Source organism: Leiobunum rupestre, chromosome 8 (genome assembly GCF_980474605.1).
Source record: "Leiobunum rupestre chromosome 8, qqLeiRupe1.1.hap1, whole genome shotgun sequence".
NCBI classification, from domain to species: Eukaryota; Metazoa; Arthropoda; class Arachnida; order Opiliones; family Sclerosomatidae; genus Leiobunum; species Leiobunum rupestre.
In genome coordinates, this window is record NC_143391.1 from 51,380,070 (window position 1) to 51,394,497 (window position 14,428).

General features: G+C 33.7%; 1 protein-coding gene across 2 annotated transcripts; it reads left to right on the forward strand.

The window, feature by feature from the left end:
- The first annotated feature begins 275 nt into the window (after positions 1-275).
- On the forward strand, positions 276-8,383 carry LOC149933662 (uncharacterized). 2 transcript variants are annotated; one of them, XM_090156920.1, is made up of 7 exons: positions 276-465; positions 612-711; positions 3,261-3,328; positions 3,811-3,927; positions 5,148-5,189; positions 7,762-7,797; positions 8,304-8,383. In XM_090156920.1, exons 2-7 carry the CDS (start codon positions 630-632, stop codon positions 8,349-8,351), a joined length of 393 nt encoding a protein of 130 aa, XP_090013046.1. In that variant the 5' UTR covers positions 276-465; positions 612-629; the 3' UTR covers positions 8,352-8,383. The 2 variants fall into 2 exon arrangements, with proteins under 2 accessions (XP_090013046.1, XP_090013045.1); XM_090156919.1 differs by lacking the exon at positions 276-465 and having other exon boundaries at positions 569-711.
- Positions 8,384-14,428: the final 6,045 nt, after the last annotated feature.

The following is a 14,428-nucleotide window of genomic DNA, read 5'->3' on the forward strand; positions in this document are numbered from 1 at the left end:
TCTTATCAGAAACTCCTAATTAAGAAAGCGATTTCATATTTAACAAAAAATATATTTCGACTAATTGTAATTGATTTTTTAAATATAGATGAACAAAGTTGATTACATATATTTCTTCCGTTTCCTGTCGTAGATAACATCTTACTAAATTAAAAGAATATTTCTATTTATTCTTAGAAAGGACTAAATTGAGACGATTATGAGCGCTGCTCCCAATACAACTTCCCGTTCCAACAGTACAATTTCCCCCCTTAAAAATCAAGCTAGCCCGCTATATCATTGGTTCCCTAAATCTGATGGCTTCCATTGTGATTGAAGAACACGACGTTGACGTTTTTCTTTTCCCCTCTCGTGCCTGGAGAAAACTAGACGCTGATGCCCGTGGATAGTTTCAACAAAGTCATTCTCCCTAAGCAGAACTAAAAGCATTCTTGCTAATTTGAGCAAACAACGAAAACAGATGTGGTATTTGTGATTTGATTCCTTTTTTCCGCTGATTTGAAGGAAGTTCAATTATGTATTATAAAATATTAAAATATACGAGCAGTGAGCAGTTTATACAGTCATTATTTAAATAAGAGCGACAACTATTGTATTGCATTTTTCATTAGTGTTAATTCATAGTGACAATGAAAATGAGAATTATTTTGGCTGTTGTTCTCGCTTTGATATCGTATGCGAATTGTCAACGATCGCGAGACGCGTATTGTCGTAAGTAGAATTATGCAAAATCTTATTGGGGCAACCTTGGTTTTAAGTGTCCTCTAGACTAAGAAGATTCGTGTTTGGAGTAATTCTTCCACTGTAAAGAATTGTATTCCTTTAAGTTAATTTTCTGGCTTTTGGTAGATTGTTTCGTGCTGAGAAAATAATTGAACAAAACTATTTTCATTTTGAAGGGGATTAATTATAATAAATTCAAACCAGTTAATGAAATTAAAATTAATAAGGACACTTGTACATAAAATAACTTAAAAACAACAACATCCACTTCTTGTACAATAAAAGGTTTCTATTTATAAAAACGACAACTAGTTTCGTAACCCCTTCGGGAACTTCATCAGGTCTAACTCGAGCGTAGTGCGGTTAGCCAATATATACAGAATTCAAAACATATACAGGTTTATTTACATAAAAAGCAGCGTGTCAGGTAAAGATTAAAGGGGGGGGGGGGTTAAAAATAATAAATAATAACAAATCAAAACAGATTTTTATACCAAAACAAAGCGATAAAACTACCTGGGCCGTCATCTCTATTTAATAGGTTCTCGTCAGAATTATGTTTTTTAATTATTTCTAACGACTCTCTAACATTGAGTTTTAAATAATTATCAGTTTTAAATAAACAAGTAGTTTTTTCGAAATCAAGTTTGTGGCCAGTGTTAGATACATGTTCGGCTAGAGCTGACTCATTAATTTTTAAATTACGGACGGCCAACTTGTGCTCATTAATTCTGAATTTAAAATTTCGTTTAGTTTGTCCTATATAGACAGAGTCACAATTACAAGGGATTTGATAAGATACGTTGATGACGTCCTCGCATTGTGGCGACATGGGCTGGCCAATGATTTTTTAAATACCTTAGACCCGGCCGTACAATTCACTATTGAACTTGAAAGTAATAATTGCATCCCCCTTTCTTGACGTCTTAATTACTAAATCCGCTAACTCCAATCAAACCGAAGTATACCGTAAACCGTTTTCTGTATGCATGCCGCCACATGCTCGATCCAATCACCCCATGAACCAGAAACTCAGTTCCTTTTATTACTTCATTAATCGAGCGTCTAAAGTATGTTCTAACAATATCACTTTTAAAAATGAAATTACAATTGTAAAATCGATTGCCTCAAGTAGAGGTTTCGATAACTCAATTTTAAATAGAGGGATAGACCGTATAACCCATAGACAAGCCATAGAAAAAAAGTTCTTAGAAAAGGACCGGAAAACCCAACAAATTCTACCCTATACTTATGTCTCGAGTACTATTGGCAATGAATTTAGTAAAATTAATATAAAACCTGTTTATAAACCTATCAATAAATTACAAACATTTTTTACTTCCACCAAAGATAAAATTAAACTTTCCGAAAACTACGGAATTTATCAAATCCCCTGTAATTGTGACTCTGTCTATATAGGACAAACTAAACGAAATTTTAAATTCAGAATTAATGAGCACAAGTTGGCCGTCCGTAATTTAAAAATTTATGAGTCAGCTCTAGCCGAACATGTATCTAACACTGGCCACAAACTTGATTTCGAAAAAACTACTTGTTTATTTAAAACTGATAATTATTTAAAACTCAATGTTAGAGAGTCGTTAGAAATAATTAAAAAACATAACTCTGACGAGAACCTATTAAATAGAGATGACGGCCCAGGTAGTTTTATCGCTTTGTTTTGGTATAAAAATCTGTTTTGATTTGTTATTATTCATTATTTTTAACGCCCCCCCCTTTTTAATCTTTACCTGACACGCTGCTTTTTATGTAAATCAACCTGTATATGTTTTGAATTCTGTCTATATTGGCTAACCGCACTACGCTCGAGTTAGACCTGATGAAGTTCCCGAAGGGGTTACGAAACTAGTTGTCGTTTTTATAAATAAAAACTTTTTATTGTAGATGAAGTGGATGTTGTTTTTTTTTAAGTCAGTTAATGAAACTCGAAATATATATTTAGAAAGTGAATGTTACATATTTTCTATTTAATTTGAAATATTAATTGACAAATGTTCTATAGTTCTCTAGCGAGTATGCGATAATTTTTCAAAATTGATCAGATTTAAATAACCTTGCCACTGCTATTCACTTGGAAGCATTACGTCAAATTACAATACACAGAAGAGATTTGGGCTATTCTATTTGGCAATCTTACTAGTTAACTTAAAACATAACATTCCACAACTATCACTTTTCACGTTGCTGTATTAACGCTGTTCGGGAACAAAGCGAGCGAGTAAGAAGGCTTAATTTCCAGTTTGGATTATGAGTTCTGGCCCGTTTTACGACAACGTACTATCGACGATGTGGTAGAAGCATTACTTTTTCCTACATAATAAGCCATATTAAGTGTCAATCACGTAAGTAAAACCAGAGTTCAGGGAATTTTTTTTAATTTTGCCCGCCATTTTCCGAGATGGCGAAATGTAAAAGAGCGACCCAAAATCTATGAAGTCACAAATGAAGCGCTTTTTCTCAATGTCTTCTGGGTTAAAATTTGTTTTTGCTGCACTAATCAACGTTATGAATTTTAGAAGCACTAGGTCAAGAGGATTCGAAAACGTCAATAGTCTCTTGCATTCGTTCTGTTATCCCGAGTGGAGTAAGTAGACATTTCATTTCTTGAGCGTTGAAAGCAAATGTTGGTTTGAAGTAACAGTACTTAAATGAGTCACGTATAGGCAGAAAAACCTTTATAGTCCTCTACGAACATTTCTTTAACACCTTAAGAGGTCTTTCTCAAGGGTATAGCGCTCGGAATTTGGTTAACTGATATCCACGGATAAGACTAAAAGAAATAGCAGATATAGAAATTGTTCGGTTATTTAAAGTGAACTTGTTTAAAGACAAAAATATAGTGAAAATCAGGTATTCCAACGAAAAGTCGTCAGGGTAAAATTATTTGTGGATAAATTTTGAAATTGTATTCAAAGTACAATTAAAAAGATAACTCAATAATTATCAGTTATCACAAAAGTATTTATTTATACTTAAGGACTACTAACACCTGGCTACACCACTGAGACTTTTGAAGGAAATAAAAAGTAATAAAATGTAAATTACTGCGAAATGTTTTCATTTTAGATTTTCACTGGTCTCGACAATTGCATGGACAAAACTTTAGGAAGAATAATGCCCTTGGACGAATACGTAGACCTAACGTGCCCAGACGATAACCAACAAACACAGACACGAATTGACGTAAGTATTTTGCGCTTAATTATTTTCTCTTTGGTCAAGCGAATAGTTAAGGAGTTCGCAGTAGAATTTCGATTTAGTTAGTCCTTAGACTAAACTTACGGATTCCCACCGTTTCTCACATTTCTATATTTAATAGAAAAATATTTTAATAAGTGCGCTTATCCATAGCTTTCTTATCTCTGTCCCTTTAAACACCAAGAATGCATTGATTTATTTATCGGGAGAATGACTAGATTGAGACAGTTGGCTGCCATCATGGTCCAATTATGCCCCAGCAAGAGAAGAGCAGGAAAACCGTTTCCCACGTCGGCTTTATGGAAACAAAGAGATACCGAGCTGATTTGACTGTCTTAGGGCGAAGGATATTATTCTTCGATCGTGATGGGATTAAATGTCGTCTAAACGTAGTCATTCTGGGAAACACAAATTAATTTAACAATAATTATTTTCAATCATTTCGTACGCACATTGGTGCCTTAGTTAAACCTTCTACTATTGCTCACCACAAAAAATATTATAATCGATGCGCGCAGTGTCAAAGTGCGGTAAGCAGAAATGCAAAGTACACGCAAAACTAATTAAATTTATCCGTGACAACTATGCTTTTGCATTTATTTATACATTAAAAAACCAATTATTTTAAGAGGTTTAATGGATTAAACTCAATTTATAATTTCGCCACTAGGGAATCTAACGCTAATTTCTTATTAACAAATCGCAGCGGGTGTTAGCAATAGTTTTAATTAAAAACATAGTTCTTTTAATGAAACATTAGAATAGCAACATGAAAGTAAATCTGCTCTTGTACAGAACGTCGCTTATTTAACGCAGGTGGCGGCTCGACGTGCAGTAGCCCCTCACTTTGATTGGATCGTTTATAAATTGGTCTATAACATAAATTACAGCCATAATAAACAATATTTAAACATGAATTATATAGTTTAGGTTTAAGTTCACTCAATAGAGCATAAGTTGCCTAACTACAATACTCTACAATGGCTCTCTGACGACGCGTTATCATTTGGCTATTTTTAATTTTAGCTTCCTTGGCCAAAAATTTATTGCAGCGCGTTCCCCAGTAAAGTCAGGTTTTTCGAAGGATCGGATAGATTAATGTCAATCTCTAATAGCAGGGGCCTTTCCATAATACAGTTGGAAATGATAGAGCTGCCACTTTGCTTTAACTGTGTTCGATCAGTAAATGCATTATATTTTTGCAGATTGAAGATTGCATGGTAAAGGATGGGATTTTTAGCGCTTACGTAAGTTTCAATAATTCCACTTATTTGTAAGAAATGAATTCCGGGTTTCGTCCAACCGTGACACTGGCTAAAAATCGGGAACCACTAACAAGGAGAGTACCCGAGTTGTTTATTGCCGATTTTTTTCAAAGTCGGGCGTAATGTAGACCTATATGTGATATGAAATTTCCCAAAAGGAGACGTTGCACTACCCATTCGTTTTGCTATAGCAACCGAAAATGTTTTTGATCACTTAAAATAATAAAATCTCCATTTAAAAAAGCATGGGATTTTCTCGGTTTCACAGGGTCCTAGCTACGAAAATTTTGAAAATATTTGAAAATCACGAAATGTGTAATTTGGACCACATTTAGGTAAATTTCATCAAGTTTGGGTAAATTGAAACATTTTTAGGGTAAAGTTGTAACAAATTTTGGGTAAAATAAGGGAAAAATCTTATTTTGGTTGTAAGTGGTCAAAAACATTTTCGGTTGCCATGGCAAATCGAATGGGTAGTGCAAAGTCTCCTTTTGGGAAATTTCATATCTCATATAGGTCCACATTACGGCCGACTTTGAACTAAATCGGCAATAAACACCTCGGTTACTCTCCTTGTAAGTGGTAATTAGCAATTCTATCCGTGCACTTAAGAGGTTTTCCCACTTGGAGTTTTTCGACTTTCCCCGTTATCAACCCTTAGATTTATTTTATTGAGCTATTTGAAAATGCAATTTGATGTTTCTGTCTTATATAAGCATTTTTACAATCTCAATTGTTGATATCTCGTCTCCAGTTTCCCCTGGGAGTAGTGATCCCCTAGTGACCTTGAGATCTCCGGTAAGAATTGGAACTACTGGTCTTCTGAATCTCAAGTCTCTCCTGGAAAAAGACTTATTTTCAGGTCTAGAGTCTACACTGAAAGAACTGTTATCCAGACCTACATGTAGTGTATCCACCGCTTTGAGATCTAGCTGGTCTCTAGGCCGCCAGTCTACGCTGCTTATCCGGCCTGTAATCTCCGAGGACTGAGAGGCCGATGTATGTGGTCCATCAATCTTCTTTAAGGTTCAATCAGCGCTTTTTCCACCGAAAAAAAAATTAAAACTAGGCTTTTACAAATCAATAATAGAAACTTATTCGCTTATCCGTTGAGAGTAAATATATTTTCCAACATGACGTCCGAATTTCACATACATGATTTTACGAGTTATTCTTCAAAATTTTATTTTGTTGCGTTAGTTAACCAAATATGAAACAGAAGACGAATTTATATAGCAGAATACAATTCAGATTAATCTAACATTTAACTTGGCTATTTATACTAATTGTCACTACTAACGATCCAGAGAACAAACTGAAAGAACGAACGTCCCAAATACGTCCAAACTCTGCCAATATTTTACACTGTAGTGCAGTAATAGTAAACTTGGGAAGCGAATAATTAGGAAATACGTAAAGGTGTAAGCTTTTCGCCCCGGTGTAAACGAAATATTTTTGCCTAGAAATAAAGCAAGATAAGAATTTACCTTACGCTATAAATTACACTATATTCGCTTAAAAGCAAATTAAAATCTTTTTTTTTAAATTGGCGTGTAGATATTTTTGTTAAGTTACGTTAAAAATGGGCAGAATACATTCAGTGAAGACCATTCGTTCGTTGGGGGGAGGGGGGACCATTTTCTATTAAAAAAAAACGGATGATGTACAGCGTTTCAAAAAGCGCATTTTTGCAGATTCAATTAATATATACATATTTACTTCAAGGATTGGGAGTAGGAGAAACTTAGCGCAAAATTATTTGATCACACACATGGCTCTTTTGGAAGGCATTCGATAGCTTTTAGCGATGTTAGTACGTAAGGAAAAATTACAATCTTAAGTTACTGTTTTGAAGTCTAAAACCGGCTTTTAACGTAGTTTGACACGCGATTTATTCAAAAGGATTCAGGTTGATATCCCAATTTTTTCGAACGATAACTAGAAAACACTCAAGTGAGTCCCATTTCATAAGTATAGTACCTTTCCAATAGCTAAATATGTGGTATTTTTTAATCTGATCATTATTTAATATTTTCAAAAAGAATCTGCTCCTTTCGGGAATAAAGGAAACCATTTTCCAAAATTTAAATACACATACACGCCCACCCTCAGACCCACACACATCAGAATTTGTGGTTCGTTTATTTTACAATTTACTGTACTACGCCCCTGATTTTATTATAAACATCGAATATAAATTTAAACAAGCTGGTCCTTTTTGCTGAAGTTTTATCCTCTTATTTGTTAAAATGTTTGAAAAAAAATGAGAAATTTGGAAACAATTGAGCAAAATGTAGAGGTAACGCAGTTTTGAGCTTGAAAATTCCCAAAATCTAAGCATTGAAAAATACTGCGACTTTAAATTTTGAATTATTTACTGTGACACTATAGCGTAAAATCCAGTTTAAGTCAGTTCCAATGCCAGTTTTGACCAACGAAATTGAGATAAACTCGCAATAAAAGCTGGTTTAAAGTGATAGTGTGAACTCATCTAAAATCCCCAAATGAAATTTAATTAAAAGTGGTCTAATTGTTTTATTTACTAATTTTTTAGGCTGATGAAGTTAAAAGAATTAATAAATCTCTCCAGGTTTGTATTTCTTTTTCCAAAATAAGAATAAAAACATATGGCGTAATGTCAAGATTTCATGAAAACAGTAGTATGAAACTGCCGTTTCGTCAATGTCGAGCAAGAATAAGAAGGGGGAGAAAGTATTGGAGTAGCTTAAAAGAGTTTAACATGGTTTTAAATGAGCGCGAGAACACAAAATTATTATACGCGTACAAACGGAATAAGTCGTAAAAGTACGGACCACCTGACTGGCTATACCCCTTAATTAAAGTTGTTTCCTCAAAGAACCGGATAGATTCATGGCCATCTCTTATAACAGGGGCCTTATCATAACGCAGGTGGCAATGATAGAGCCGACTGAGGCTTCAAATAAGACCTTTTCCCAGGGTGAGCTGTGCCCCCAAGCTGATTTTATCCAAGGAAGGGGGGCAAAGAATCGGTGCCCCTGCATTTGATTTGCTCAATACTTTAGTCTTGTCATTAAAGAACTAAATCGAGTTTGAAAATAAATTCTTTCGTTTCAGGATTGCCTGGATCCAATTTTGTTCCAGTTCACTAACGAAGTCAAATGAATGTGTAATTTCAGTTTGGTTTCAGTGAAAAAGATATGTTAACAATGAAATAAAATATTAATATCGATCGTAATTGATTTTTTTAAGAACTAAAAATAATGGTTTACAATTGTCTGGAATGTGATTTTTATAGGTTTTGAAAACTGATGGTTTTCGTTTTATTTATTAATATATTTTAAAAAGGGTTTCTTTAATTATTAGCCCATTCCCGGTTTATCGTAATTAAATCTTTTAACGTTTTACATTTTAAATATAGTAGTTTTATAAACCATTATATTAAATATTAATAGTTAATTTTCAAACACAAATTTTTTTAATTATTTTTATTTACCAAAGTGGGGTGGATAATGGTGTATGATGATTTTGAAACTTTTATGAGGACTCACTTCCCCTACGTCGCCATGTCGTTTGTTCCGTCCAGTGTTGGAAATAAGCTTTCTAAAAGTACTGGTCCATGTTACCATTATGCTTAAAAAATATAAATATTGTTCATGACAACCCCCCCCACTTCTCTCCCCTATTTTATTCAAACTTGGAAAGTAAATTGTCAATAGCGAAAAGGAACTATAATTATTTATCTCAAACAAATTCTAGCGATTCTACGCCAGGTGATTGCCAACAAAAGACGTTACCTAACAGGATAGTTCCGTGTGATATTTTTAGGCTTGCGTAGAGTGAGTAACGCATTTTTTCGCTAGTATAGGGATAACTGTAAGTGTGGTTTAAGTTTTAGGGAAGCCGATACGTCCCTGTGTCCAAGGACTGACTGTAGATGCGTCAAATTGCATAACTGCCAGATGCCAGGAAATACACTTCGATTTAGGAGTGGAAATAAGTAAAAATGCACAATTTCATTAGCTCCTACAGACTGACATCGCAACCATTTTATCGTTTTCTCTTTTCGCTTCAGAATAATTTAAATAAAACAATTTAAAGTAAACTGGCCATTACAACAAATAGACCCCCCAATTCCATTTAATTTACTGATCATAATCCAAAGATGTCCCAATCTCCATAATAATTAGTTTACACCCACTGATTTTCTGAATCGACCCATTTAGCAAATGTCCCAATCTGCAGTCATTTCCTAGCATGAGTTTGTATTAAAAATTTACCTCCCCCAACTAGGTGTTTTCAAAAGTAACTTTTTAACAGAAAATAATATATCTGGGTATGAGTCAACAAGATGGGATTGAAATTTTCTGGTAAAGAATACTTTTTATGTGGTGATTTTGATACTCTATTGTTTTTCACGCAATAAGTTGTAACACTTGGGTACCAATTATTAGCAATCATTGTTTTAGTCAGGTTATGAAGCTTATTGGAAGCAGGAATAACTTTTATAACGAAACTATATTTGCTTTCCAACCGCATTAAAAAAGAGGTCTTAAGTTCTTAACGGGCCACGTATTAAAAACACAGTGGGATTATGGACTAAAAGGTTGTGTTTAGTAGTCAATATTTCATTTCCAAATATCTCGTTCACGGATCTTAATAATTGTTGAATTAGTTTTTGTAGCTTTGGTATGAATTAAATGAGTGAATGGCTCACAAATATGTACTACACGATTTCGCAGAGCTTCAATAAAACTTTTTTTGGATCGTGAATGTCGGGTAAAAATATGTGGCAAATTAAAGGTAAGGGAAAATTCTCGCTCGATGTCTCTTTTTAATGGCCGATGTTAGAGAAAGTGTTACCACATTTAAAAGCAGCAATTTTGTTATTAAATTGGTCAATTGTCAAGTTTTTGTTGGTTAAAGTTCTGAATCTCTTTTATAACACCTTCGAACAAATCACGCTTTGGATCAGGTAGCGTTCTTTGAATAGCTTCCAAATTATGCATTTTTACCTCTCCGAGGGGACAAAGTCCCCAAGGATGGGTTATACAATCACTGTGTCTGTCTGTCCTGCGAACGCGTTCACATTTTCCGTGCAAAGGTTCATCATTGCGTACGCAGTTTCTCGAAATCTCTGCGTTCGCAGTTGCTAGGATTGTCCAAGTGTTGGCAAAACTACCGTGCGACGGTGAGCGTTTAAGGATTAATTTACGGTTGGGTTGGTTTGGATTGTGTTTTTTCGTTAACGCTCACCTTCGTGACAGTTTTAACTCAGATTGATTGGATATTTCGTTATTGTAATGTTTACGTGTAAGGTGTGAATGTCGATTTTGTGTAATGACGGTTGTGGGTGTTGAGTCTGTTGCGTGTTTGTGTTTGTTGAGTTGGTTTTGTTTGTACGGGCGTTTTCTCTTCAAGTTCTTCTTATTGACCGAGTGCTGAGTGTTATGCAACCTCTCAACGTCTAATGGCAGGATTTCCACCAATTGTTCACGGTATTCGTCTTAGTATCAATTTGCGATTTCTTGGCGCCGGCCGGGAATTGAACCCGGTTTTGCTGCGTGCAAGAGATTTACTCTAACCACTGGGCCACCGACGCTTGTTAAGCTACGGTGTTTTTCGAAAACAGCTTTGGCGAATGGCCTTTACGAAGCTATAACGTTAGGTACTATAATTTATTCTACCTAATTTTAAATATTTATAAATTATATTAATCTTATATTTAATTAAATATTTGTAAATTATATTAATCTTATATTTAATGAAATATTTGTAAATTATATTAATCTTATATTTAATTAAATATTTATAAATTATATATTAATCTTATATTTAATTAAATATTTATAAATTATATTAATCTTATATTTAATTAAATATTTATAAATTATATTAATCTTATATTTAATTAAATATTTATAAATTATATTAATCTTATATTTAATTAAATATTTATAAATTATATTAATCTTATATTTAATTAAATATTTATAAATTATATTAGTCTTATATTTAATTAAATATTTTTAAATTATATTAATTTTATATTTAATTAAATATTTATAAATTATATTAATCTTATATTTAATGAAATATTTATAAATTATATTAATCTTATATTTAATTAAATATTTATAAATTATACTAATCTTATATTTAATTAAATATTTATAAATTATATTAATCTTATATTTAATTAAATATTTATAAATTATATTAATCTTATATTTAATTAAATATTTAATTATTTTAATGTAAAATTTGATCGTGATCAGGAAATGAACTCGGGTCGCATTGTTACCAGGCGGATGGTTCACCGCCGAGCCATTGACTTCCTTAGGGAAAATATTGAAGTGAAGGAAAAATTATTATAAGGCGGGTTTTTTACTAAACGGATGAATACAATATCTGTATATATTGTTTATTGAACTTTGTTTTTTAATTTTTGTGAACTTGTTAAAGACTAAATATTTTACGTATGAAAATTTAAAGTTCAAATCTTGTTTTAGCGCAGTCAGCAGATAAAATGGTTAAAGGGTAGAACCCGTTAGTTTTTTGTAATTTATTTCGTTTTTTTCAGTCTTTTTTATCTATTGTGTGTTTAGAGTATTAGTTTTCAAGGGTAATAGTTCATTTATGAAGAAAATATCGAGTTGTTTACATAGTGGTCGGGATTTTTAACTGGTTCGTCATACTTTGTAGATTTTATTTTCTCGACTGATTAAGATGTTTAATGCAGTTCATCAATTGGGTTCGTTTGTTTTATTTATAAAGATCCCTTACTATTCCGTCTACGGTCATTTATTGATATATGAACTGTCGTTTAGTCAAGGGGCTTTCTGTATGATAAGTTTTTTGCGTCTTGTTAATTCATTTTTTATTGGTGTGGATATTTGGACATCTACGATTCCTAATGCAGTCATTGATTTCCTGGGTGTGCGAGTCATTATATAATATTGGAAATTGGACGTTATTGGTCTTTTTCATGCGGTATGTGTCACAACCCAGCAAACACAAAAACGTCCTTTGGACATCCGATAGACGTCACACTCGGATCTTGCCTTCGTCCGTAAGACATCCCAAAATCCGGGGTTGACGTCGGTTGGACGTTAAAGTACGTCCAAATGTCCGGTTTGTCTAGAGCCGTAGTACGTCCTGGGGACGAGTTTTCGGACGCCCAACGGCGATTACGGCGGTCGTCCCCTGGATGTCTTTCTATAAAACCTAGAGATGTCTTTGGGCCTTTAATTTGGTTCAATCATGGCTCAATAGGGATGAAACTAGCACGTTCATTGGATATCGTAATCTGAACAAATAATTTAAAAAGCCAAACTTGATATTAAAATTTATTTAACACATTAAAATACAAGATAATGGAAATAAATTCCAGCAACAAGTGTACAATTTGATTGAAAGTTGGAAACTTAAGTATTAGCAGTTAACATATAAATTTAATTTTTATATAACAAAATAAATTTCGAACTAAACTATTCAAAAATTAAATAACCTTCCTTATACAAATGTAAATAAAATTAATTTATAAATCAGAAGCAAAATAAAACTAAGCCATTTAATACTATTCCTTAAAAATAAATAATAAGACTATCGGATGAAAAATGTACTCTAGAAATTGCTGTTTCTCGAAGCTTAATTTTAATATCTATCCAAATCTTACTTTTGGAATTACAATTTCACTATATAAAATATCAGAGTATTAAATAAAGCTTAAGGCAAACCGTTCAGAGAGAGAAATGAATAATAGACTTAAAAAGTAAAATTGGAACATGTACAGGTCCAAAATTAACTTTAAAAACAGTGAACCTTCCGTAACTTACTGAGAATACAGTGCATATCTTACTTTTGGAATAAAAAAATCAATATATAAAATATAACAGTATGTAATAAAGCTTTAGGCGAACCTTTCAGTGAGAGTAATGAATAATAAGGCCGTTGCTATTTACCCCCGATTTTCGGTGGTAAATATCCTGTATCTCTAACCACCGTAAATCGGGGGTAAATAGCGTTACCGCGCGGCCGTTGCTATTTGCCACCGAAAGTCGTGGGTAAAATGTCTCGATCACGCGGCCACGACTATTTGCCACCGAAAGTCGTGGGTAAATAGTCTCGATCATTGGTGAAACTATTTGCCACCCAAAGCCGGGGTTCGGGAATTTCGGTGGCATATAGCAACCGCCGCACGATCGAGTCTATTTGCCACCGAAAATCGGGGGTGTTTGATTTTCGGTGGCCAATAGCGTAGCCGCGCGGCCAAAGCTATTTCCCACCGACATGAAACGAGCCCCGACTTTCGGTGGCAAATAGTCTCACCAATGATGGAGGCTATTTTCCACCCTAAATCTTAAGTTTTTTCGTTTCGGTGGTAAAAAGTCTTTGCCGCGCGTACGGTGCTATTTGCCACCAAAAGTCGGGCTTACATTTTAATGCTAAATACCGAAATCCGCTTTCATAATACGATTATTATTAATTTCAGTTTATTATATATGTATGGTTTTTTAATTTCTGGCTACTAGTAGCGTCGGTTTATCTGGAAATTAAAGTAGGAGTCGTCTCTAAAGAAAATCATGCTTCATGCTATTTTTAAATATAAACAAACAGAGACATCATTTCTGTGATACGCGAGATTTTTAAATGTTTATCATTCGACATTGTCCATTATTCAGGGGCTGTTCATATCATAGAAGTCTTATAACATAGAATGATTGCATATAAATACAAAATGGGCCAATTACATTTTCGGAGGTTTCGTCATTATCAGGCAATCACGATTCAAAGAGTGACTACGGCAACGACTCGTTGCCATCTAGTTTGAGTAACTGAAAATAACAATTTGATTTTATATTACGTCACCTTAAGAACCCGCATTTGATTGGCCCACGTCAATCGAGTCCGGGCACCTTGCACGCGCTCACGTGAGCGCGTGCAGGGGGCCGTGATCGAGTTTAATGTAGTTTTTGAACATGGTAGACTGTTTCTTTACTAGTAAAGATTATTCTCTTATATGCAAACGTTTTGGGTAACTTGCGTTGTTTGTTGTTATGGCTCCTCGATGATTCATTTCCACATGTAGAAAACGATTTGCGGTGGACGGTAATATGTCGTTGTACAGGTAAAAGTTTGGGTTTCCTTAAGCCTCGGGGCAATGGCATTTAAATATTCCTTATCATAAGTAAATATGAAAACAAAACTAAAAGTTCAAAAAATCTTAACACTTATTAAAT